The 24,514-nt window shown below is 41.5% G+C and overlaps 1 protein-coding gene across 43 annotated transcripts in view; it reads left to right on the top strand.

Moving 5' to 3' along the window:
- SORBS2 (sorbin and SH3 domain containing 2) overlaps positions 1 to 2,748 on the top strand; it is a 326,123-nt gene extending 323,375 nt beyond the window's left edge. For 37 of the 43 annotated variants that reach the window (XM_027529620.1, XM_027529616.1, XM_027529623.1 and 34 more), the window contains one exon: positions 608 to 2,748. In XM_027529620.1, coding sequence (XP_027385421.1) covers positions 608 to 669 — 62 coding nt within the window. In that variant the 3' untranslated portion in view covers positions 670 to 2,748. The remainder of the gene's footprint in view (positions 1 to 607) is intronic. The other 6 variants (XM_027529655.1, XM_027529656.1, XM_027529653.1 and 3 more) reach the window with 3 other exon arrangements.
- The last annotated feature ends 21,766 nt before the right edge of the window (positions 2,749 to 24,514 follow it).

The following is a 24,514-nucleotide window of genomic DNA, read 5'->3' as shown; positions in this document are numbered from 1 at the left end:
TTTGGTGTGGGCCTTTTCCAGTCCATCCTATCCCACGGCCAGCCCCATCTTTATTGAGAAGATTGTACCCACATGCATCTCCTCTTCCGCTCCTCACTTCTGTCTAGCAGCCTCAGTGATGGAGCCCCATCATACTCAAGTATCCTTGTTCTTAAAAACCCACCTCCTCAGCGAGATTGTCTCTCCCCTCAGACCAAGAGGCTGAGCTTTTCTCTTTAGCCTGGTGTGATGGGAGCAGTTGGATGGCATCACTGACTTGATGGACATGAGTTTGAGCAAGCTCTCCAGGAGTTGGTGATGGACAGGGAAGCCTGGCGTGCTGCAGTCCATGGGATCGCAGAGAGTCAGACACGACTGAGCAACTGAACTGAACTCAGCTCAACTGATGGGAGTGAAGCCTTTAAGCTTAAGAAGTGATGAAGGCATCGCGCAGTAGAGATTAGACTGCCGACTCTGTCGTCCCATCCCTTCAATGAGTCTCTCTTCTTTTCCAAACTCTGAGGGCTTGCTCTCTTAGTGAGTTTTCAAGCCCACTTGAACTGATGAACTGGTATCTCACGGTTGTTACCCATCCCCCACCCATTTCCTTTATCATTTCTATTTTCAGGAACCTCTAGAAGAACCAGATTCTTTGGTACTTTTCCCGGAAACTATGTCAAGAGGCTGTGAATCACTCTCCTGGTTATTTATGCCGCATTTCAGCAGCACATCTGCATAACCTTGCCTGAGAGATCCCGCAGGGCTCCTGCTGTAATGCCTTCCATTTCCAACAGAAGTCACCCACCGTCACCATCTCCACCTGCCACCAGACCACCAGCAACTGAACTGCCACGCCTTGGGGAGATGGGTGGATTAGCCTCCGTGTGAAAGTGCATATTCCTGCTTTCTGCTCTAAACTTGGAAAAGTGGATGTGTGGCATCAGAAAGAAAACCCTATGCTTAATAAGGGTTGAGCAGTTGAGGCAAAAAAATAAGTGTCTCAAGGAGGCTCCCCGGTCCACTTTGGAAGCTGCCCTCCCTTCAGGCAACCAGATTGTTTCTTACTACTCGCTGTGGTTCGCATTTTCACCTTCTTAGCTTGGCAGTATATTTTCGTTTCACGAGTTTGCCTAGTGTCCTGGTTTACACGATATGACAACTGTACTTCAACTATTGTTTGCCTGCACTTATCTGTTGTAATATGCACAGTGATTACAAAATCTAAAGTAAGAGTAGGAAAGTTAATTCGAATGAGTGTGATTTTGTTGAATTGAATGTGAGTTTCCAGTAGGAGTCTTTTCCTGCAGGTTTTCTTTTTGTACTTTTTAGAAGTGCAAACAATAAGTGAATAAGAGCCTTTGGTAATAATCATGAGAATATAAGAGGTTTAGCTAGACTACAAAAAAAAATAACTATTGTGTTGTAAAGTTGCATTGCTATTTTATATTAAAATGTAATAATCAGCATAATGAACAATGAGCTCTTAGTGTTTTATTTATCTGATAAAAGTTAAATAAAAGCAGTGTTAGTGACAGAGGCAATGAATTATTCTAACATAGACACTTGAAAGTATGTGTGAGCAATATTCATAGGTAAGATTTCACTGTGTGTACACATGCACATCTGAGATTGTATGAAAACAGACAATCCATATGCTATGTTGTACATTTTATGGAAATGTAGAAGAATCTCACACATTATTTTATAGACATAGAGTACTTTGGAAGCATCACAAGTATTAAGGCTGGTTTTAGTAAGGATTATGATCAATACAATTATTTTTACTATGATAATTATTTTTCTTCTCTGGAACTCAGAATCCTGGCTACATTTGAGGACAGGAATATGTTGAGCCTGATTTTCCTGGTGTGTGTAAACTATTTCCTCGGAATACATTAGGCACTTTTGAGAGACAATGTTAAATCATTCAGGTTATATTTTCTGCCCTGAAGTAGAAACCTACGAGATGATATTGGGACCTGAAAGATTTAACGTGGTTAACAGTGCCTGAATTACGCATACCCTGAGAACTAGCTTTGTATTTCTTATGACTTTGCATAAGAACTATTCATATTTGGATCTTCAGCACCTTATAGATAAAACTTTTTACAGCATTTCTTCTGTGGACAGTGATTGATCTTTTCACAATGTATGTAGACTCTAGAATTTTGTACATACATTTGCTCTTTTTTTTGTACAGACTATTTAGTTGTTGAGAAGACAGGGGAATTTCCTAATTTGGTCTTTATCCTTCATTTAAACTAAGCTAAAACACCTTCAACAGAGCATCCTTTACATCTCCCACAAATCATTATTATGACTCAACAGTGCGATTCTGTAAGATAGCACTTTTGCAAAAGTTTATGAATATAAGATTTTAGCAGCCAAACTAAAATGTATATAAATACTGATTATAGAGGAATTTCACTAGGAAGAAGGTAAAGAAACATCTTTGAGTAGCCTACCTTGATTATGGTCAAGTTCACAGCCAGCTTTATATTTTAAAGGCTTTGGGTTTGAAATTAGGTCAACTGCATGCAGCTTTGCTGATAAATGAATAATTACCTTTGATGCCATTTATGAGAGAAGACTTCAATATCTGTTGCCTGTCATACTTAAGAAAAATTAATGTTTCTACTCTCTGTATCTGATTTTAAAAGGAAAAATATTCATACCAAGCTTTTAGGTAATTGACTTCAAATTCTTACAAGCAAAGGTCATTGTGTTTTTCTTGAATAGACATCTAATAAATTTTGCTTGGACATATACTTCAGCTTTTCTTCTTGACATTTATCCTTACATGAATTGTGTACTTTATTCCAACTGGTTAGATAAACTCAGATAACATGCATTTGCTCTGTGTTCTCTTGACACACAAATGGAGAAAAGATGCATTTGGATCAGCTCAGATAAGAAATATTTTTTAAAACCATCACCAAAGCTCCTTTGCTAAATACCCTTTGGCTAAAGATTGTTCTTCAGCTAAAACAACACATTTTAAAATATTTCTGCCTCAAAAATAGCTATTTTTTCCAAGGAGAAGTTAATTATAAGAAGTTGTAAGCACTTTACAAATTCAACAATCTTAAGTTCAACATCCTTGCCCCAAAAAGCTTTATTACCATTGGCATGGCAAACTGTTAATACTCACAAGTGCTCAATGAATCTCAAATTAAGTGTTGCCATTGAGTGTCATTCCTTTATCTCAACAGATAGTAAGCAGCTAGCTCTCCCACTTGGATCCTTTCTAATAAACTGGAGTCCTTTCTGGCTCTATGTGCTTCAGCCCTCTTCCATATCTATCACTCACATACTCAGAAACACGGACGTTCCTCTGTTGGCAATTTAGTTATCAATGTTGTCTTATCGTGTAGCTTCACCCTAAAACCCACCCTGATCCCCTCTATTCCACTGGGTAGTTTCCACCATGTATTAGCTTTCCACAAAAGTATGTTTCCATTGTAGGAAGAATACACGCTGTATTATTATTCTAGTCCCTGGTTTTGTGAGAACATTGATGGGTAATTTAACCAGGTGAATCTGATCAAATGCAGGATGCTGTTGGTGAACTTTCTGCAAGAGAATCTGCCAAATGATCGGCACTCTAAATACATAAATCTGGGATTTTATAAACCACGTGCATCAAAATCTGGACTTCCTTGTCTCACTGGAGAATTTTATCATCTGTGCTACTCTGCAGAATCTGTTGAGATGCCCCAGCAACTCTGTCAAAGCCCAAGCTCAAGAATGCCTACACAGGGACTTCCCTGGTGGTCCAGTGATTCTCAACCAGTGATAGATATCCATGCTGTCAGTGCAGGAGGCATGGGTTTGATCCTTGGTCAGGGATCCTGTATGCCACATGGCACAGGCGAAAAAAAAAAAAAAGAAGAATGAAAATAGTACAAAGAATTCCTAAACAGCTTTGCATTTTGCCCAGACTTCTGACTCAGCCACACCAGCACTGCTGTCAGATGCAGACTGCATAACCAGCGCTCAGCCCTCCTGCCGTGCTTCCTCACTCTCTGGGTTGAATGCTGAATTATTTTTTTTGTTCCAAAATTGACGCTTAGTGACCTATTTTACTTGATTTTATGTCAATGCACGATCATCAATGAAATTCCTCATTTACGCCATTAATGGTTGCCTTGGTAGGTAGAATAGGATCCATTTTGTTGTGAAACCAACACAATAAGCCCCGTAGAGCACTGTCTCTACTCGTCGGCCTCAGTGGGCTGCGGACTCACACCCGTGCACCAACCAGCCAGCCGGGTCAAGGGAGGGGCAGCAGGAAGAGACCTTCTGACGTTTTATGTGCCAAATTTTAATCCCTCCTTTGCACGGAGGGGGTGGGAATGAATACAAATATGCATGTCCACTTCTTATTTGATAAGCAGCAGAAAGAACCTGATAGAGTAACTGTCTGTTGCCATGATGATCCACGGCTTGATCTCTGTGTGTAGGTGGTCAGTTTGTGTGGCCTGATCACTTCTTCCTACTGTTTTTCTGATTTCAGCCACAAATGGATCAGATAGAATAAGCACTTTGTCAGCTTCCAAAAGCCTATTTACAGATTGAACTATTTCATCTTCCTTTCCAGATTGTAGCCCTTCAATTGTTGTTTATGTAGCAATTATGATTTCAAATTATTTACTCATCATGGATGACTGGGTTAGACCACAAGCAGAGACTAGCATTAGTTGTAGAGAGTCTACAATAAGAAACTGTAAACTATGGTCTGCGGACCAAATTCAGCCTGCTGCCTGTGTTTATTTGGTCTGCAAGTTAAGAATGGTTTGTACAGATGAACATGGGCAATCGATTTGATGATAAGGAGCACTGACTTGGAGCCCCAATTAAGTCAAACGTTTCTCCCCAGAAAAAGAATCCCTTTCTTTTCAATGGTAGGTCTATATTAGAGAAACTTTATTCTGTTATTATATTTGGATTTCATCAATTCAAAATTGGTAGAAATTAGTTTTCTCTCTGTAATGTAAATTCAGTTCAGTTGCCCAGTTGTGTCTGACTCTTTGCAATCCCATGAACCGCAGCACACCAGTCCTCCCTGTCTATCACCAACTCCCGAGTCCACTCAAACTCATGTCCATTGAGTTGGTGATGCCATCCAACCATCTCATCCTCTGTTGCCCCCTTCTCCTGCCCTCAATCTTTCCCAGCATCAGGGTCTTTTCCAACGAGTCAGCTCTTTGCATAATGTGGTCAAAGTATTGGAGTTTCAGCTTCAACATCAGTCCTTTCAATGAACACGCAGGACTGATCTCCTTTAGGATGGACTGGATCTCCTTGCAGTCCAAGGGACTCTCAAGAGTCTTCTCCAACACATAAATTCTTCAGCACTCAGCTTTCTTTATAGTCCAACTCTCACATCCAGACATGACTACTGGAAAAACCATAGCCTTGACTAGACGGACCTTTGTTGGCAAAGTAATGTCTCTGCTTTTGAATATGCTATCTAGGTTGGTCATAACTTTCCTTCCAAGGAGTAAGCGTCTTTTAATTTCATGGCTGCAGTCACCATCTGTAGTGATTTTGGAGCCCAAAAAATAAAGTCAGCCACTGTTTCTCCATCTATTTGCTATGAAGTGATGGGACCAGATCCCATGATCTTAGTTTTCTGAATGTTGGGCTTTAAGCCAACTTTTTCACTCTCCACTTTCACTTTCATCAAGAGGCTCTTTAGTTCTTCTTCATTTTCTGCATAAGGGTGGTGTCATCTGCATATCTGAGGTTATTGATATTTCTCCCAGCAATCTTGATTCCAGCTTGTGCTTCCTCCAGTCCAGCATTTCTCATGATGTACTCTGCATATAAGTTAAATAAACAGGGTGACAATATACAGCCTTGACGTACTCCTTTTCCTATTTGGGACCAGTCTATTGTTCCAAGTCCAGTTCTAACTGTTGCTTCCTGACCTGAGTACAGGTTTCTCAAGAGGCAGGTCAGGTGGTCTGGTATTCCCATCTCCTTCAGAATTTTCCACAGTTTATTGTGATCCACACAGTCAAAAGCTTTGGCATAGTCAATAAAGCATAAATAGATGTTTTTCTGGAACTCTCTTGCTTTTTCCATGATCCAGCGGATGTTGGCAATTTGATCTCTGGTTCCTCTGCCTTTTCTAAAACCAACTTGAACATCTGGAAGTTCACGGTTCATATATTGCTGAAGCCTGGCTTGGAGAATTTTGAGCATTACTTTACTAGCATGTGAGATGAGTGCAATTGTGCAGTAGTTTGATCATTCTTTGGCATTGCCTTTCTTTGGGATTGGAATGAAAACTGACCTTTTCTAGTCTTGTGGCCACTGCTGAGTTTTCCAAATTTGCTGACATATTGAGTGCAGCACTTTCACAGCATCATCTTTTAGGATTTGAAATAGCTCAACTGGAATTCCATCACCTCCACTAGCTTTGTTCGTAGTGATGCTTCCTAAGGCCCACTTGACTTCGCATTCCAGGATGTCTGGTTCTTGGTGAGTGTGAGTGATCACACCATCGTGATTATCTGGGTCATGAAGATCTATTTTGTACAGTTCTTCTGTGTATTCTTGCCACCTCTTCTTAATATCTTCTGCTTCTGTTAGGTCCATACCATTTCTGTCCTTTATTGAGCCCATCTTTGCATGAAATTTTCCCTTGGTATCTCTAATTTTCTTGAAGAGATCTCTAGTCTTTCCCATTCTATTGTTTTCCTCTATTTCTTTGCATTGATCGCTGAGGAAGGCTTCCTTATCTCTCCTTGCTATTCTTTGGAACTCTGCATTCAAATGGGTATATCTTTCCTCTTCTCCTTTGCTTTTTGCTTCTCTTTTCTTAGCTATTTGTAAGGCCTCCTCAGACAGCCATTTTTCTTGTTTGCATTTCTATTTCTTGGGGATGGTCTTGATTCCTGTCTCCTGTACAACGTCACGAACCTCCATCCATGTAAATAGGTTCATAATATCCTCAATCTTGCTTCCTGGACCACAAAACCTGAAATACTTGCTCTCTGTCCCTTTATAGGAAAAAAAAAACAAAACAAAAAACTGTGAACCCCTCATCTATTCAAATCGTCAGTCACAAACCTGGAAACCAACTAGAGAGAAAGGAAAGCTGAATGTCTGCTGTATACCAGACTGTCATTTACAAGCATTCTTTCTTCATCCTCACAACAGATCTAAGAGGAAATCTCTATGACCATTTTACAGACGAGGACATTGAGGCTATGAGAAGTTAATACAAAATATGCAATGGAAGCTGAATTCAGACTCTGGGGTCTATCTACCAAGCTTGTACTCCTTCTTCTAAGCCAGCTGAGCCTGGTGCTATACACTTTTGATCAGATCGTGTGCAGTCAGAGTCAAACAGCTACATCCACCCAGCTCCCTCCCTATCACTTCCCTCTCACGAACTCTGCCATTAGCAACAGCCAGCCACTCACAGTAGCATCAAGCTGTGCCCAAGATGACAAGAAAGAGGCGTCTGCTTTTGCCCACCACCATAGTGTTTCCCTGAGGAAAGCTAATTTGGGTTTCTAAAAGTACACAGTAACCAGTGAGGCTATAACTTCAATTATTGGCATGTCTCAGCTGAGCAAGATCCTGCCCGTGAGCTGTGATTCATGAAGGTCCTGGAGGCTGTTGACGATGAGTCACGTCAGCAGCTGATGGTGCTCAGGGAGATGCTTAGTATTGTGGAGCCATTTGGAGAAGAGTAAGGCCAGCATGCTCTAAGAACATGGTGTGCTTATTGGACCTCTTTTCAATAAACAAAGCCCCAGGATACACTAGCCATTCTCTGCTGGATGACAGTCTGAGTGACTGAGAGCCTTAGCTCACGGCTAAATTCAGCCCCGCCATGGCTCAGGAAAGTTCCATCTGAGCTCATGCACGTACATATATCTTGACCCAAAAGACTTTCAGTACAAGGCAGAAATCTGCCTAGCGAATCTTCACCTGTTCCTTTGGGGTTTCTTGTTTCATCCTTTTCCCTAAAATACGATGGGTGACTCAGTTGTCCTGGTGTCTTCCAAAAATAAGCACCACTGAAAACAAAACTCTGGTTACCATTAACAACACCCGTGGGTGAGTGTCAACTCTTGCACTGATCAGACAGAAAGCTGGAGAATGACTTTGCAAACATTTTTGTCTTTTTTAATTTACAAGCCAAACGTGTATTGTAGGAAAAATTAGAAAATATAAATGAGCAGAAAGAAAAAACACTGAATCACTCAGGATCTCATTCAGGGTAAAGATTATCATTTGGAATACATCCCTCCATAATGTTTTTCTGTACATGTGTATTAGCCTGTTGTATGTGTGTGCATATGTGTGTGTGTGAAAAAAAAAATGGAATCATACTGAACATATTACTTGACATTTAACATTGAACAGGACTCTGAAATACTAAATAAATAGTATTTCAATTCAACATTACCAAGGTTTACAAAACCTGTGAGAAAAAGTCAAAGTCAACCCCAGGATTCATGAAAATGTAATGAACACAAAGCCAAGAGGCAAGAACTACAGAATTACCACTAGGCTAGAAAATCTGCTGCAATCCAAGGAACTGGTAAATGAAAGAAAGAAAAGATCAAGAGAGAGAAGAAATAATATTTATTATCTCCCTGCCATAAGCCACCACATGCATTAGGCATTTTTATAGCTAAGGGGGTGGCTAAAGGAAGAGAGAGATTAAAATGAGAAATGTATGAACTACAGAGGAGTTGGATACAACATCCAAACTGTCTTGGGAGTTAGCTGAGTGCACAAGTTTTGAATCAAAACTGAGAGAATGGATAATAATTTATTTTGAAAGTAGATATATTCCAGAAAAGTTAGATCTAAAACATTTTCATAATGTACTAGCACAGTGCTTCCCACCAAGAGCAATTTTGTCCCTCTCCCAGGGGACATCAGGCAATGTATGAAGACATTTTTGGTTGTCACAAGTGGGGGTGCTATTGGCTCCAGTTGTTGACTGGATATAAACTACCAATGTTTCTCCTGAGGGTGTAAGTACTGATAAAGCCATGATGAGGTATAAGCTCAAGAGTTTACAGATAATATTTATCCTAGAGAAATTCCCTTAGACAAAATGGCAAGGAATCAACATACTTTTTCTAAAGACTCACTCACTATTTAACCACATCAACTAAAACTGGTCTCAAAATTAGATAGGAATAAATATTGGCTTTATTGGGTCTCTAATGAACATCAACCCATAGGACTCTTTCTACTGTCATTGCTCAAAACCATTAGTCTATATCTGAGCCTGTGCCCCCGGATTTTTTTCTGCAGATGAGCTTTGATACAAGGAATAGGCTATCAAGACCACATATTCAAGGCATCCTGGCTTGAAGATTCCTGACTGCAAGCTGCCAATATCTCAACTAAGCTCCCCTGGGGCCTGAGACCCAGAGCTCTGACACGGCCAGACACGACTGCTGTTGATCATTCCACTGGGCTCGTTTGGGGACTCATTATCTATAGAAGATATTTAACTCAAAACAAAACAAATACATACTTAGTCGTAGAGCTATTCAGAACCTGTGTGTGTCACCATAGACCAGACCTGGGACGTGAGGCTTGATTACTTTTTTTTTTTTAAACTTTACAATATTGTATTACTTTTTAAAATTTTTCTGAAGTATAGTTGATGTACAGTATTATGTTCATTTCAGGTGTACAACCTAGTGATCTGACAAACACATTACAAGATGACCACAACAAGCTTAGTAACTACTTGTCACCTGCAAAATTATTATGACATTGTTGTCTGTATTACAGTATTACTGTCTGCTACATACTACATCCTTGTGACTTATTATGTAACTGAAAATTTGCAACTATTAATCTCCTTTACCTATTTCGCCCAGTCCCCTACCCTTCTCCCCATCAGCAACACTTCATCTGTTCTCTATAAGCCTGGTTTTTGTTTGTTCATTTGTTTTGTTTTTTAGATTCTACATGTAAATGAGATCTTGTGGTATTCTTCTTTCTCTAATTTCACTTGGCATAATATCCTCTGGGCCCATCCATGTCGTCACAAATAGCACAAATTTCATTCTTGCTATGGCTGAGTAATCTTCCATTGCATATATACACCGTATCCTCTTCATGCATTTGTCTGTCAGTGAACACCTAGGTTGCTTCCGTGTCTTGGTTATTGTAAATAATGCTGCAATGAACATGGGGGTGTGGATATCTTTCCAAATTACTGTTGTTTTCTTCAGGTAAATACCTAGAAATGGAATTTCTGGGTCATTTGGTAGTTTTACTTTTTAATAATTTTGAGGAACTTCCCACAGTGGTTGCACTGATTTACATTCCTACCAACAGTGCACACAAGTTCCCTTTTCTCTACACCCTCATCAGTGCTTGTTATTTCCTGGCTTTTTGATGATAACCATTCTGACAGGTGTGATGTGATACCTCATTGTGGTTTTGATCTGCATTTCCCTGATGTTGAGTGATGTTGAACATCTTTTCATGTGTCTGTTGACCATCTGTAGGCTTACTTTGCTAGTAAGAAAATCCCTCCTTGGAAGTCTGCTCCTGTAAAAACCAGGCAGTTGTTAGATAGCTTATCAGAGTTGCTGATAGCATAGGCTTCTGCCTAGAATTACTGGCATTTTCCCCCAACTCATCAGCTAAGAAAGATAGTTACTGGTGGACAGAAATGAGTTGGGACTAGCAAGTTGATCTTTGACCTACTCCCTAAGAAAAACACTGGTACTATTTGTTCAAAGTATTTACAATGAAGCCCCTAAAATATCATCTTCTCTCCCTTTCCCTTCCTTCTTTCTTCTAATGGAGGAATCTCAAAATGCTTATGAATTCTGAGCTACTGCTATCTAGACTTCCCACCACCACCACCACCACCACCCCCCCCCCAACAAACAGTTAGCCTTTGGTCAGCTGTCAGACGATATGACAACAAGCTTAGCATACATCTGCCCCTGGATTAATGGGCTTGGTATTTCTTTCACTATTAAAGATAAATCACTAGACAGCTGTATTGAAAACCACAGCATACTTCTCAACACTGATGATGCATAGATGAGATGACCTGCTTTCTAAATGGGTTCATGAATAATCTTCCTACCTCAGGACCTATTTTCCCTGGCAAGAAAAGATTTAAAGAAGCAACAAGGAACACGGTGTAAACTTCAAATTCAAACATGGCGACTTTTTGACTCTGTAGGTGCTGATAATGACATATTTTTTGAGGATCATTCTGGAATTCAGGATTAATCAAAAGAAAAAGCATAAGAGAATGAATGCCTTGCTTTGCCAACACAAATCAGTAAAACAGTATGAAAAGCACATCGTTCAAATTCAGACTTGCTTAGGTTTCTAAGGAAGTTGCCCTGAACTAGTGACAACTTCAGTTAGCTGGTAAATGGATACAATTTTTAAAAATCACATAAAGCATATCTGAGAAGTAAATGAGATAAAAATATACAAGCAGAATTGAACACACAGTTGACCCTAAATAAAGGCTAGTTCCTTGGCCTTCTTTTCCTTTCGAAGTTACCATTTTGGCTGATTCTAATTAGCAGCGAATATTTGGATTTACTTATAGATACACCTCTTGGCTGCACTACTAAGTTTCAGAGTCTAGATGTTTTAAGAGGACAGTCAGAATATAGCACTAAAAAACATTTTAAATAAATAATATTTTAAAGCATATTTTATATAAAACAGGTATTATAATTTTTCATATAAGCTAATTGTTCTTAAGAAGGAAATGACATAAAAACAGAGCTAAAAGCTAGAAACAGAAAAATAACAGAGCAGGAAATGTGGATAAAGTGCTACCAACCATGAGTTATTCAGACAGTTCCAACACAGAGATCTAGTTCATCTGCAGAAACCCTAGTGGGACTGGGGGGTGATGGATATACAACCAGACTAGACGTCTAGAACAGCACTATGGAGCCTGAATTCTGTCCTCGTGTGATCTGTGACATTGAAAGCTACTGGAATGGCCAAAATGTCAATATCCTCACTGATAAAGTGAAGAATATCAACGGAATCATTGAGTTCCTTTCGTTTCTGAGCTGTCCATGAAGTCTTTAGGGAAAACACTTCCCCAAAGAATCATTCATCAGGATGAAAACGCTTGGACCTTCAGGCTAGCCTCCCCTCCTAGGCTTCCTTCCCAAGATAGTTCCCAGGTGAATGGGAAGAAGGAGCATTTAACATCCTCATGATGGTGGGCAAGATCCAGGGTCTGGGAAAAGATGTCCTCTACCTCTTCTGGTCTCCAGGGCTGCATCCCTTGTCCCCTGGGTGTCCCCTGGCCTCCAGGGCTGAAATCTGAGGATGGTGTGGCTAGCGATCTGATCTGCCTTGGTTTGCTCCAAATGGTCACTTCCTGGCTGACTCAGGCTTGTGTTAACTTCTGCAGGCTAACTGAACAATTGCCATGTCCTTCCTTCAGCCTCTGCCTCAGAGGTCACCTCACCTTACCATCGTGTGCATCACGATGAGATCTCTCCATTCTCAACTCTGCATCCCCATCAGATAAAGAATTATGGTAGCAGGGCAAAACTCAAACCCAGGGCCCCCCATCTGCCTGACCACACTGCTTTGCCCAGCTTACTTGTGATGTGCCCAAGGCCCAGATTGCTAATTCACCTGAAAGCACAGGCCTCCAGTGGCAGGCGGTGGGAGATGGTGGGGGAGGCAGGGGGGGTGGGGGGGGGAGGAAGGGGGGGTGGTGGGAGGAGGCAGGGGGGTGGGGGGGAGGCGGGGGGCGGGGGGCAGGCGGGTGGGGAATCAAGAGACATCCCACTTTCTTCACCCTTTCTCTCTTTCTCCATCTTTCTTTCATTTCATTTCCCAGGACAGCACATGGCCTAGCTTTTCTTTCTCTTCCTTTATACCCAGCCCCTTCCCGCCTACCTACTCCACCTAAATATGCAGGGGTCTCTTCTCTGCAGAAGAAGGAAAGGGCTACCCACTCCAGTATTCTTGCCTGGAGAATCCCCATGGACAGAGGAACCTGGCAGGCTATAGTCCATGGGGTCACAAAGAGTCAGACATGACTGAAGCAACTGAGCCCTCTTCTCTGCACTATTAAAAATCTCTCTGAACTGAAGCCTCTATGCTCAGTTATTAATCTGATAATAGGAAGTAGGAAGCCTTTCTCAAGAAACTGCTTGCAAGACAGTAGTTTATATCATTCTGTTTTTCAATCATAATAATGAATATTACCTTGGTCTTTCTCTTGGTATTTCTCCTATAGAAATTATATTTAAATGAATACTGAGGGTAGAAGCAGCAAAGGTGTTTGACTGAAGAAAGCAAAAAATTATATATTTTGAAACTTTATCTCCATAATAAAGCTATTTAAAAAAAAAAAAGAGTCAGCCTAAATATTACTACATACCTAGATAAAACAGCGAGATGCCAGGAAAGGATGAACTGAGACTTGGAGGATGCTGGATGTTAATGAAGGGAATTAAGATAAATCAGTGCAAAATATAGAGAAAATGTGAGAGATAAAAACTAAAATGTCTGAAATTCCTCTGGAAGTCAAGTGGTGAAGACTCTGCACCTCCAGTGCAGGGGGTTATGGGTTTGATCTCTGGTCAGGGAACTCAGATTCCACATGCCCTGTGGCGTGGACAAAAAATAAATTAAATAAAATACCGTCTTCTAAAAAAATAAAGAAGAAGAAGAAAGAAAACATCCTGCGTACTTTGTGTACTTTCTCTACATACTCATGTTGCTTCATAGAGAAGTAATTATGCTACGCACAATCTTCCTGCTGCGGGCATGACACTTTCTGGAGACCAGGATAAATAATTAAGACACCCATGTCCATGGTTTATTTCTCTGCTCTCTTGTTCCAGAAAGGATTCCAAGCAGCTGACAGGGATAACTCTCAGCCTACAGGAAAAATGAATGGTATATGATTAAAGAGCTTCAGAAAAAAAAGAAAAGAATGTTTCTTCTTTTTAGAAGCATTTAAAGGTGTAAACTCTCTAGTTCACACAGAAAAAGAAGAAAGAAATGTTGGAGATGATATCGCTGTGTAAAGAAGACAGACCAAAGTATGAGAGAAAAATGAAGATTCAATCAATGAAAGCATGGTGAAGGGCATGTGGGAAGTGAGCTGGGCGACATGACACGAAGCTTAAGAAGATGACCCTGGAGCCTTTAGAGGGGGTGAGACAGAAGCCAAGAAGCCGGCAGCCATGCTGGTCCAGGTGGGGGGAGAGGAGAGTCTACAGTAAGGCAGCAGCCATGGAAAACGTGTCAGAGGAGTTACAAAAATAAAAGAAGCAAGACTTGGCCAATGACTGGGTTAAGGATCAAAGGAAATGGTGGGGTCCATGACAACTATGCGGCTCCAAGCCAAGCCAACTGCAGGAATGATAAAAACAATATGAGAAATGGCCCACTTCCAGTCTTGCTCTTAAAAAAGAGTGATGGTAATTTATTTTCCACATAAAAGTTTTCTGTGATAACAATATCAATAGACGTAAAAGTGAAAATGAAAATTTTTAAAAATTTGTTCTGAATCAGTATACTTAATAGTTGTGAGATGCACTCTGATTTAGAACATAACATGCCATTTGTTATCTTTGAAGTATAAGAGAAATCAAAAAGATAAAACACTGACTTAACCCAAAGTGTTTGAATTTGTAAGTGTCATCTCACACTGAGTTTATACACCTTGTGGATTGCTTTATTTTTGCAGAGCTGTCTATGATTACCAGTTGTGTTTCTTTTTGAAGTTTATTCTTTGGTAGAAATAATGTAAAGCTATATGTAGTCTGTTAAGCAACATGGTACCAGATTAGGATGGTACCTAATGGTACTTTCTGTCTCTATGAATTTGCCTATTTCAGATATTTCTTACCAATTAGATCATAGACTGTGTAGCCAACCAAACTGCCCCAAGAACTCTTACACTGTTGAGCAGCAGTAAAAATTTACTTTAGCTCAAACTTAGCAATTAGCATCTCAGACATTTCTGGTTTAAGACAATTTAATTTTGGTAAAGACTCATTAAGCGCAAAGCACACTGGCTAACCGGTTTTTTCTCCCTTCCCTCTTCCTTCCCGAATTGCTCTGGGTCCAAGGGAAACCTGAGGATCCTCCTAGCAATGGTGGGGGCAGACGTCGTCCTCTGCTGGCCTCTGCAGGGCGGCAGCCTGATGAGGCTGGACTCTGGATCTGTGCCCCTCGGGACAACTGGTCCGCGCTGGACTGGGCAGACGATGGCTTCCCTCGTTGCTGACATCTGAGCCTGACACTGCCTCCCGCCACCCAGATCACTGCCCATGGCAGTTGCCAATGCCAACTCCTGGCTTCTGAATCCACACAGAGGGTGAGCCTTTTTCCCCCCTCTTCACACCCTGTGCCTGTCATGGAGCCTACATAGAACAGGCATTCAACAATATTGTTGAATGAAGGTGAATACATCCTTCAAAATCCAACTAAAATATTATCTCTTCTATAAACCTTTCTTTAATGCTGCCACCCCTTCTCACCCTCCACTGTGTTCTGTGCTCCCGTAACAAGTGGATCTTGCTGCCAGTGGGGCAGGCTGTATCATAACCACTGTATGGGTATCATCTCTCACACGATAAAAATTCCACTGCCCCTCACTGCCCAGGGGACGAGCTTCCCAAGGCCACCCTCAGATCCTTGCCACATAAAAAATATGCTCCATACCCCCGTGGAGACACAGACACAGAGAACAGGCTTATGGACACAGCTGGCAGGGGAGGAACGAGAGGGTGGGATGTATGGAGAGACTAACATGAAAACATACATTACCATATGCAAAATAGATAGCCAGTGGGAATTTGTTGTATGACTCAGGGAACTCAAACAGGGGTTTAGTGACAACCTAGAGGGGTGGGATAGGGAGGGAGAGGGGAGGAGGGAGGGGACATGGGTAAACCTATGGCTGATTCACATTGATATTGGGTAGAAATCGACACAATACTGTAAAGCAATTACCCTTCACTTAGAAATAAATTTTTTTAAAGTATGCTCCATAAACATTTAAAGTAATTAAAGCCTTGTCATTTTAAATTAGATTTCTTTTCAAAAATAATAATATGGAAATTTTACAAAATAAATCATATGGGTATAAAATGAAAAAAAAAGTCTCCATTCAACCCCAAATAATTTCAAGAGCCAGTATTGAAACTCTTCAAATTTCTTTTTAAGTGAGTAAAGTAATGCCTAATAACCTGAGTTAGTAAAGGAGAAAATTTACACTAGAGGTTCCTAAGTGAAGAGGCCAAGAAGGATATAAAGGCAGAGAGTATTGCATTTGCAGACTCACGCACCGCACCAGAGGATGAAGAGGCAAGTAGGGCCCTTGAAGATGAGAAATTTGAATTTCCTCCTGAAGCCAAGGACAAACTCTGCCTAATCAGTTCTATCAACAAATATGTATCTTAATTCTCCAACGGAATGAAATGCTTCTGATAGGTACTTGAATTTTTCTCCACTGATTACCTGATAGCACCTGCCTATGGATGGTTTCTGACATAATTTGGATTCCAGAAAAATTAAATCTAAGCACTTGTGGGTTCAAGAAAATCTGAAGATGGTGGTACTGAACTGAGACGTTCAGATTGTGAATGGTACACTGAGTTGGGAAAAGAATTAACACTGAGAATTTTATTATTCTTTCCATATCAACATGTCCTCTGTTTTCTCTAAAGTCACTTCAGAATTTTTCATACGCAATGTCCCCTTAGAGGAGGCTTACGGAAAAAGAAGACAGGCAAGCTAGGTGGTCTTCCTACTAAATGGGCAGAAAAGTTTTCTCCAGGCAGTTTCCCCAGAACCAAAAGTGCTGTTGATCAAACTAAAAGACGGAGAACACAAGCTGAGGCTTGGAGAATGGAGGCCTCCCAACGGAGTCAACAGAGAGCCAGGGTTCTGAGCACTGGTTCTGAATCAAGCCGCCTGTATTCAGACCACAGCTCCACCATCCACTGCGTATCCTGGGCAGGTAATGTATGCCTTCTTCTGTTCCCTTGTAAACTGAGATCATTATGGGACCTATGGCTAGGGCTGGGGGAGGGGGTGGGGTGTGCATGACAGCAAAGTTGATATATGTGTGAAGGACATTAGAAGGGGTCCTGTCGTCATCCCCTCCATCATTCATCATTGTCTCTGTTCCTTCACATCACTGTCTGTTCCTCATCTGTCTACTATGGCCTCCTTTCCAATAAGTATTATCTCATAGCCTTCTATTTTATCCCAGATAACCATTTCTTTGCCTTGGAAATGAACAGAGATCATTCTGTCATTTTTGAGATTGCATCCAAGTACTGCATTTCAGACTCTTTTGTTGCCTGTGATGGCTATTCCATTTCTTCTAAGGGATTCTTGCCCACAGTAGTAGATACAATGGTCATCTGAGTTAAATTCACCCATTCCGGTCCATTTGAGTTCACTGACTCCTAAAATGTCAACGTTCACTCTTGCCATCTCCTGTTTGACCACTTTCAATTTGCCTTGATTCATGGGCCTAACATTCCAGGTTCCTATGCAATATTGCTCTTTACAGAATCGGACTTTACTTCCATCACCAGTCCCATCCACAACTGGGTGTTGTTTTCTCTTTGGCTCCATCTCTTCATTCTTTCTGGAATTATTTCTCCACTCTTCTCCAGTAGCATTTGGGTACCTAACGACCTGGGGAGTTCATCTTTCAGTGTCCTATCTTTTTGCCTTTTCATACTGTTCGTGGGGTTTTCAAGGCAAGAATACTGAAGTGGTTTGCCATTCACCTCACCAGTGGACCATGTTTTGTCAGAACTCTCCACCATGACCCATCCATCTTGGGTGGCCCAACACAGCATGGCTCATAGTTTCATTGAATTATACAAGGCTGTGGTCTATGTGATCAGATTGGTTAGTTTTCTGAGATTGTGGTTTTCAGTCTGTCTGCCCAGAGAAGGATAGAGAAGATAAGAGAAGGATAAATGGCTTACAGAAGATTCCTGATGGGAGAGACTGACTGAGGGGGAAACTGGGTCTTGTTCTGATGGGCGGGGCCATGCTCAGTAAATTTTTAATTCAATTTTCTGTTAAATAGCGGGGCTGTGTTCCCTCCTGCTGTGAAAGTGCTACACTCAATATGCCAGAAAATTTGGAAAATTTAGCAGTGGCCACAAGACTGGAAAGGGTCAGTTTTCATTCCAATCCCAAAGAAAGGCAATGCCAAAGAACACTCAAACTACCACATAATTGCACTCATCTCACACGCTAGCAAAGTAATGCTCAAAATTCTCCAAGCCAGGCTTCAATAGTATATGAACCGTGAATTTTCAGATGTTCAAGCTGGTTTTAGAAAAGGCAGAGGAACCAGAGATCAAATTGTAACACCCACTGGATCATCAAAAATGCAAGAGAGTTCCAGAAAAAAACATCTACTTCTGCTTTATTGACTATGCCAAAGCCTTTGACTGTGTGATCACAACAAACTGTGGAAAATTCTTCAAGAGATGGGAATACCAGATCACCTGACCTGCTTCCTGAGAAATCTGTATGCAGGTCAAGAAGCAACAGTTAGCACTGGACATGGAACAACAGACCGGTTCGAGATTGGGTAAGGAGTAACTCAAAGCCTGTATATTGTCACCCTGCTTATTTAACTTATGTGCAGAGTACATCATGAGAATTACTGGACTGGATGAAGCACAAGCTGAATTCAAGATTGCTGGGAGATATATCAATAACCTCAGATGTGCAGATGACACCACCCTTATGGCAGAAAGTGAAGAAGAACTAAGAGCCTCTTGATGAAAGTGAAAGAGAAGAGTGAAAAAGTTGGCTTAAAACTCAACATTGAGAAAACTAAGATCATGGTATCTGGTCCCATCACTTCATGGCAAATAGATGGGGAAACAGTGGAAACAGTGACAGGCTTTATTTTGGGGGGCTCCAAAATCACTGCAGATGGTGACTGCAGCCATGAAATTAAAAGACACTTGCTCCTTGGAAGAAAACTTATGACCAACCTAGATAGCATATTCAAAAGCAGAGATGTTATTTGCCAACAAAGGTCCATCTAGTCAAAGCTATGGTTTTTCCAGGAGTCATGTATGGATGTGAGAGTTGGACTATAAAGCAAGCTAAATGCCGAAGAATTGATGGTTTTGAACCGTGGTGTTGGAGAAGACTCTTGAGAGTCCCTTGGACAGCAAGCAGATCCAACCGGTCCATCCTAAAGGAAATCAGTCCTAAGTATTCATTGGAAGGACTGATGCTGAAACTCCAGATCTTTGGCTACCTGATGCAAAGAACTGACTTATTGGAAAAGACACTGATGCTGGGAAAGATTGAAGGCACGAGGAGAAGGGGATGACAGAAGATGAAATGGTTGGATGGCATCACCAACTCAATGGACATGATTTTGAGCAAGCTTCGGGACTTGATGATGGACAGGGAGGCCTGGTGTGCTGCAGTCCATGGGGTCGCAAAGAGTCGGACACAACTGAGAAACTGAACTGAACCATTTCTTTTGGGGGCTTCCCTTGTGGCTCAGTGGTAAAGAATCCACCTGCAATGGAGGAGATGCAGGTTCGTTCCCTGAGTCGGAAAAATCCCCTGGAGGAGGAAATGGCAATCCTCTCCAGTAGTCTTGCCTGGAGAATTCCATGAAGAGAAGAGCCTGGCAGGCTACAGTCCATAGGGTCGCAAAGAGTCAGGCACAACTGAGCGACTGAGCAACACACACACAACCGTTTCTTTTATACTATAAAATTAGGAAATGAAGAACCTAAATTCCTATGAGATATCAGTATTAGATAGAAAGACAACTTCATTTTTCTTTTCTTTGCACAATGCTTTTCCAAACTCCTACCCTAGGACCACTCCACCAGAATGGAATAAAGGCTCCCAAACGAAGGGTGAACATGAAGGACACTACACCTGGCTTACTTTTCTGGCTGGTGACACTCCAGCCTCTGACTAGAAGGTTCAAGAACCCTGTTGTGAAAATGGATATTGGAGATTTAGAGAATGGAGATTTGGCTCCCGTTCATAAGCAAAGGCTTCTTTGAGAAAGAAAAGACTATGTTATTTTACAACCCTATCAAGTTATACAACCCTGGCTGATTTCTGGAAATAAGTTTGTCATTGAAGGCATGAGGCAAGCCCCTTTTTAAATTATTGCAAGCAATCTGTGGAAGCATAATGCCAATCCCCGCTCTCAAAGGCCTCATTGTGAGCGCTGGTGCTCGGAGCTGCTAATTGCTGGCCGCCTTCCATCCTCCTCCTGCAAACACCATACCATATTTGTCTTTCAGCTGTCACTATTTGTTAGGGGCCTATAAACAGAGAAGATGCTTTCTTAGCAACCACTGTGAAAACGTAGAACACTCCCTTCCCCCACCTCCAAAACAAGCCTGAAATGAGGAAAGAAAGGAAAAGGGAACTGACCAAGGTCCATGTGAAAGTCAGAAGGACAATCCAGTACGGAAAGTTTCAAATACTGCTGGCTGCCTTTGGCTTGGGGGAAAACAAAGAAAAAAATCCACAAGAAGCTTTCAGAAGCCAGCTGCCAACAGATTAAAGGGCGACTAGAAATGATCTCACCGCCATTTGTAGACGTCTGGTCACACGGATATCTGCAAGATAACCAAGAATAATCTGGTTACGTTATTCAATTTTACTTCTTTGGAGAATGCTTTCGGCTTCATCTTGCTATTTTTAGTCTTTGGTGTCAGACACCATGGAAAGTCATCGCCAAGGCAGTTCAAGGATGACATGTTCCTCCAGAACAGGTAAAAGTTCTGGAAACCAAAATGACCGAAAAAGCAGCTGGAGATCAAAGCATTCAAGAGATTCTGGAAAGAAGGAGCAGGGAGGAGATAGGGAGGTTTTTGTTGATAACCACAGAACAACATGATGGATGCTACATTTTAGAGAGCATTACAGAAAACCATCATGTCTGTAAAGAAAGCAGAAACTTAAAAAAAAAAAAAATTACCACAGAGGATCTGTGGGAGCACCCCTGGCCATTGAAGCTTTCAGGAAGTTGAAAATGTTTCTGGAGTTAAATCAGTTCACTCTCGCCAGCCTGAGAACAGCCAGTTTGGAAAACAGGACTTGTAGGCATGGAAACAGCAGGCATCTTGGTAACAAAACTCATTACTGGGTTTAATGGAGGAAAAACTGTGGAGAATCCTCAAGAGGGAAGGATAGTTTGGTGCAATACTGCAAGGCCAGAGAGTGTGAAACCTAAACTGAGAGTAACTAAAATACGCTAAGCTTCAGTAATTGAGTGAAAGAATTAAACTTCTGTGAGCCACGATCCTTCAAGTGCTGCCTGTGGGCAAGTATCTGGGATGCTAATCATCAAAGCAATGAAAGTAAAAGACACCCAGAAGACATTATTTAATCCTATATTCCCACCATGTCCTTGAAGACATATGACATTTTAGAGATAGTTAAGAACTAACTCTCATAAATAACGTTTCAAAATTGGAAAAAGCAAAAATATTGTGAACAGAGTTTTTATATTGAATGCCAACTTTCATGCTCATTTTGATCCCCACAATAGCTCATTGATAAGGATATTATTTGGGCTTCCCCGGTAGCTCAACAGTAAAGAATTAGCTGCAATGCAGGAGATGCAGGTTCGATCCCAGAGTTAGAAAGATCCACTGAAGGAGGGCATGGTAACCCACTCCAGTATTCTTGCTGGAGAATCCCAAGGACAGAGGAGCCTGGTGGGCTACAGTTCATACGGTTGCAAAGAGTCGGACATGACTGAAGCGACCAAGCAGGCACGCACACATACAAGGATATTATCTCCACTGCATTACACATGAGGAAACTGAGGCCCAGAGGAGCTGAGGTCTGTAAGCATCAGAGCCAGGCTTCCAGCCTAAGCCAGGACTGCTCCTCCCCTTCATCCAGCCTCCATCCTGCACGTACTGATTCGGGTAAGGCTGCAGTGACACGTGTGGATACAACAAGCCACTCTCATGGTGCTCGTCCTACCCCCATCAGAACAGGCCACTGCACGAGCAGGCAGAGGGCACAGTGAGCATTTTTACTGTAAAAATGGGAAACTTTGTTGTATACTGTTTGTATTTTTTTAAAGCTCTTTTCCTTGGTCACAAATTTTGTCTTTTTTTTTTCTCTTCCTCTTTTCTTCTTTCTCTCTCCACTTTTACACACTCAACTTACACTGGAGCCCCAAGAGTAAAAGGAAGCTCATGAACTCTGGACTTCCCAGGGTACTCGCTGTGGCCAGTAATGACCACCCCACCCACATCCTCCTCCTTGCCCAGCCTGACTCCAGCTGCTTTGTTTGCTGATAACTAAATAGTAAAGGCAGCAGACGGGCAGCCTCAGGGAAAACTGGGGAATCGGTCACAGCTATTGCCAATTTCTCATGACCTCTGGTCTTCTAGGAGGCCCTGTTAACACGGCCAGAGAGTGATGGTGGGAAATGGAAAACTGAGTGGAAAGCACACTCACCATTAAGAGATAGGTTTGGTGTGATTTGGCTGCCCAGCTTCTGAAATCTAAAGGTGGAACTCTGGTCTGGGGACAGCAATGTGACCATATATGATCAGAACTACTGTGAAAATCACCATATTCTAACCTAGTCCCTCAGTTTCACATACAATATTTAATCACTTGTTGTTCCTTCTCCATTTTTCCCCAGTTGTAATTTAGAGATTTCTTTTTTTCTGCCAGGATACTAATAGCAGTGCTTTTCATTAACCTCAGCTACAATGGGTTTAACTGTCCACTAGCGTCTACGGGGTTACACAGAGTCGGACACGACTGAAGCGACTTAGCAGCAGCAGCGGCAGCGGCAGTAGTGACTAGAATATGAACTTCCTTTCCTTAGTGAAAAGAAATTGACTTAATACAACATAAGAGAACAAAAAAAGAGGGAGATCTATAAACTACTTCAGTTGCCTGTGTGCTTAGTCATGTTTGACTCTTTGTAACCCCATAGACTGTGTCCATGGCAAGAATACTGGAGTGGGTTGCCCTTTACTAATTCAAGGGATCTTCCAGACCCAGAGATCAAACCCACATCTCCTGCATTGGCAGGCAGATATTTTATCCCTGCGCCACCTGGGAAGCACTTTAGTTACAAAAACATAAAAATTCTTCAAGATTATTTTCAATACATGTAATTAATAGATGGGAATACCAGACCACCTGATCTGCCTCTTGAGAAATCTGTATGCAGGTCAGGAACCAACAGTTAGAACTGGACATGGAACAACAGACTGGTTCCAAATAGGAAAAGGAGTACGTCAAGGCTGTATATTGTCACCCTGGTTATTTAACTTATATGCAGAGTACATCATGAGAAACGCTGGACTGGAAGAAACACAAGCTGGAATCAAGATTGCCGGGAGAAATATCAATAACCTCAGATGTGCAGATGACACCACCCTTATGGCAGAAAGTGAAGAGGAACTAAAAAGCCTCTTGATGAAAGTGAAAGTGGAGAGTGGAAAAAGTTGGCTTAAAGCTCAACATTCAGAAAACGAAGATCATGGCATCTGGTCCCATCACTTCATGGCAAATAGATGGGGAAACACTGGAAACAGTGTCAGACTTTATTTTTTGTGGCTCTAAGATCACTGCAGATAGTGACTGCAGCCATGAAATTAAAAGACGCTTACTCCTTGGAAGGAAAGTTATGACCAATCTAGATAGCATATTGAAAAGCAGAGACATTACTTTGCCAACAAAGGTCCGTCTAGTCAAGGCTATGGTTTTTCCTGTGGTCATGTATGGATGTGAGAGTTGGACTGTGAAGAAGGCTGAGCGCCGAAGAATTGATGCTTTTGAACTGTGGTGTTGGAGAAGACTCTTGAGAGTCCCTTGGACTGCAAGGAGATCCAACCAGTCCATTCTGAAGGAGATCAGCCCTGGGATTTCTTTGGAGGGAATGATGCTGAAGCTGAAACTCCAGTACTTTGGCCACCTCATGCAAAGAGCTGACTCATTGGAAAAGACTCTGATGCTGGGAGGGATTGAGGGATGGAGGAGAAGGGGACGCCAGAGGATGAGATGGCTGGATGGCATCACTGACTCGATGGACTTGAGTCTGAGTGAACTCTGGGAGTTTGTGATGGACAGGGAGGCCTGGCGTGCTGCGATTTATGGGGTCGCAAAGAGTCGGACATGACTGAGGGACTGAACTGAACTGAATTATTTGCAACCATTCATTTACATGAATTTATACTTGAATAAAATGTGGTATATACTGACAATACCAAATGCTAGCAAGGATATAGAGTAACTGGTCCCATACACTGCTAGTAGGAATGCAAAATGGAACAACCACATAGAAAAACTATTTATCCGTCTCTTAAGTTAACTATACACTTTCCATAGGTCCACTCCTAGGAATTCACAAATGAAAACATAAGTCCACACAGAGTTAAATGTAAGTGTTCAAAGCAGTATTATTCATAATAACCCCAAACTGAGGGGAAAAAAAAAACAATTTTTCATCAATAGGTAAAGATAAACAAACTGTGCAATATCCACAGTATAGGAT

Source organism: Bos indicus x Bos taurus, chromosome 27 (assembly GCF_003369695.1).
Source record: "Bos indicus x Bos taurus breed Angus x Brahman F1 hybrid chromosome 27, Bos_hybrid_MaternalHap_v2.0, whole genome shotgun sequence".
NCBI lineage: Eukaryota > Metazoa > Chordata > Mammalia > Artiodactyla > Bovidae > Bos > Bos indicus x Bos taurus.
This window is presented reverse-complemented; position numbering and strand designations above follow the sequence as displayed.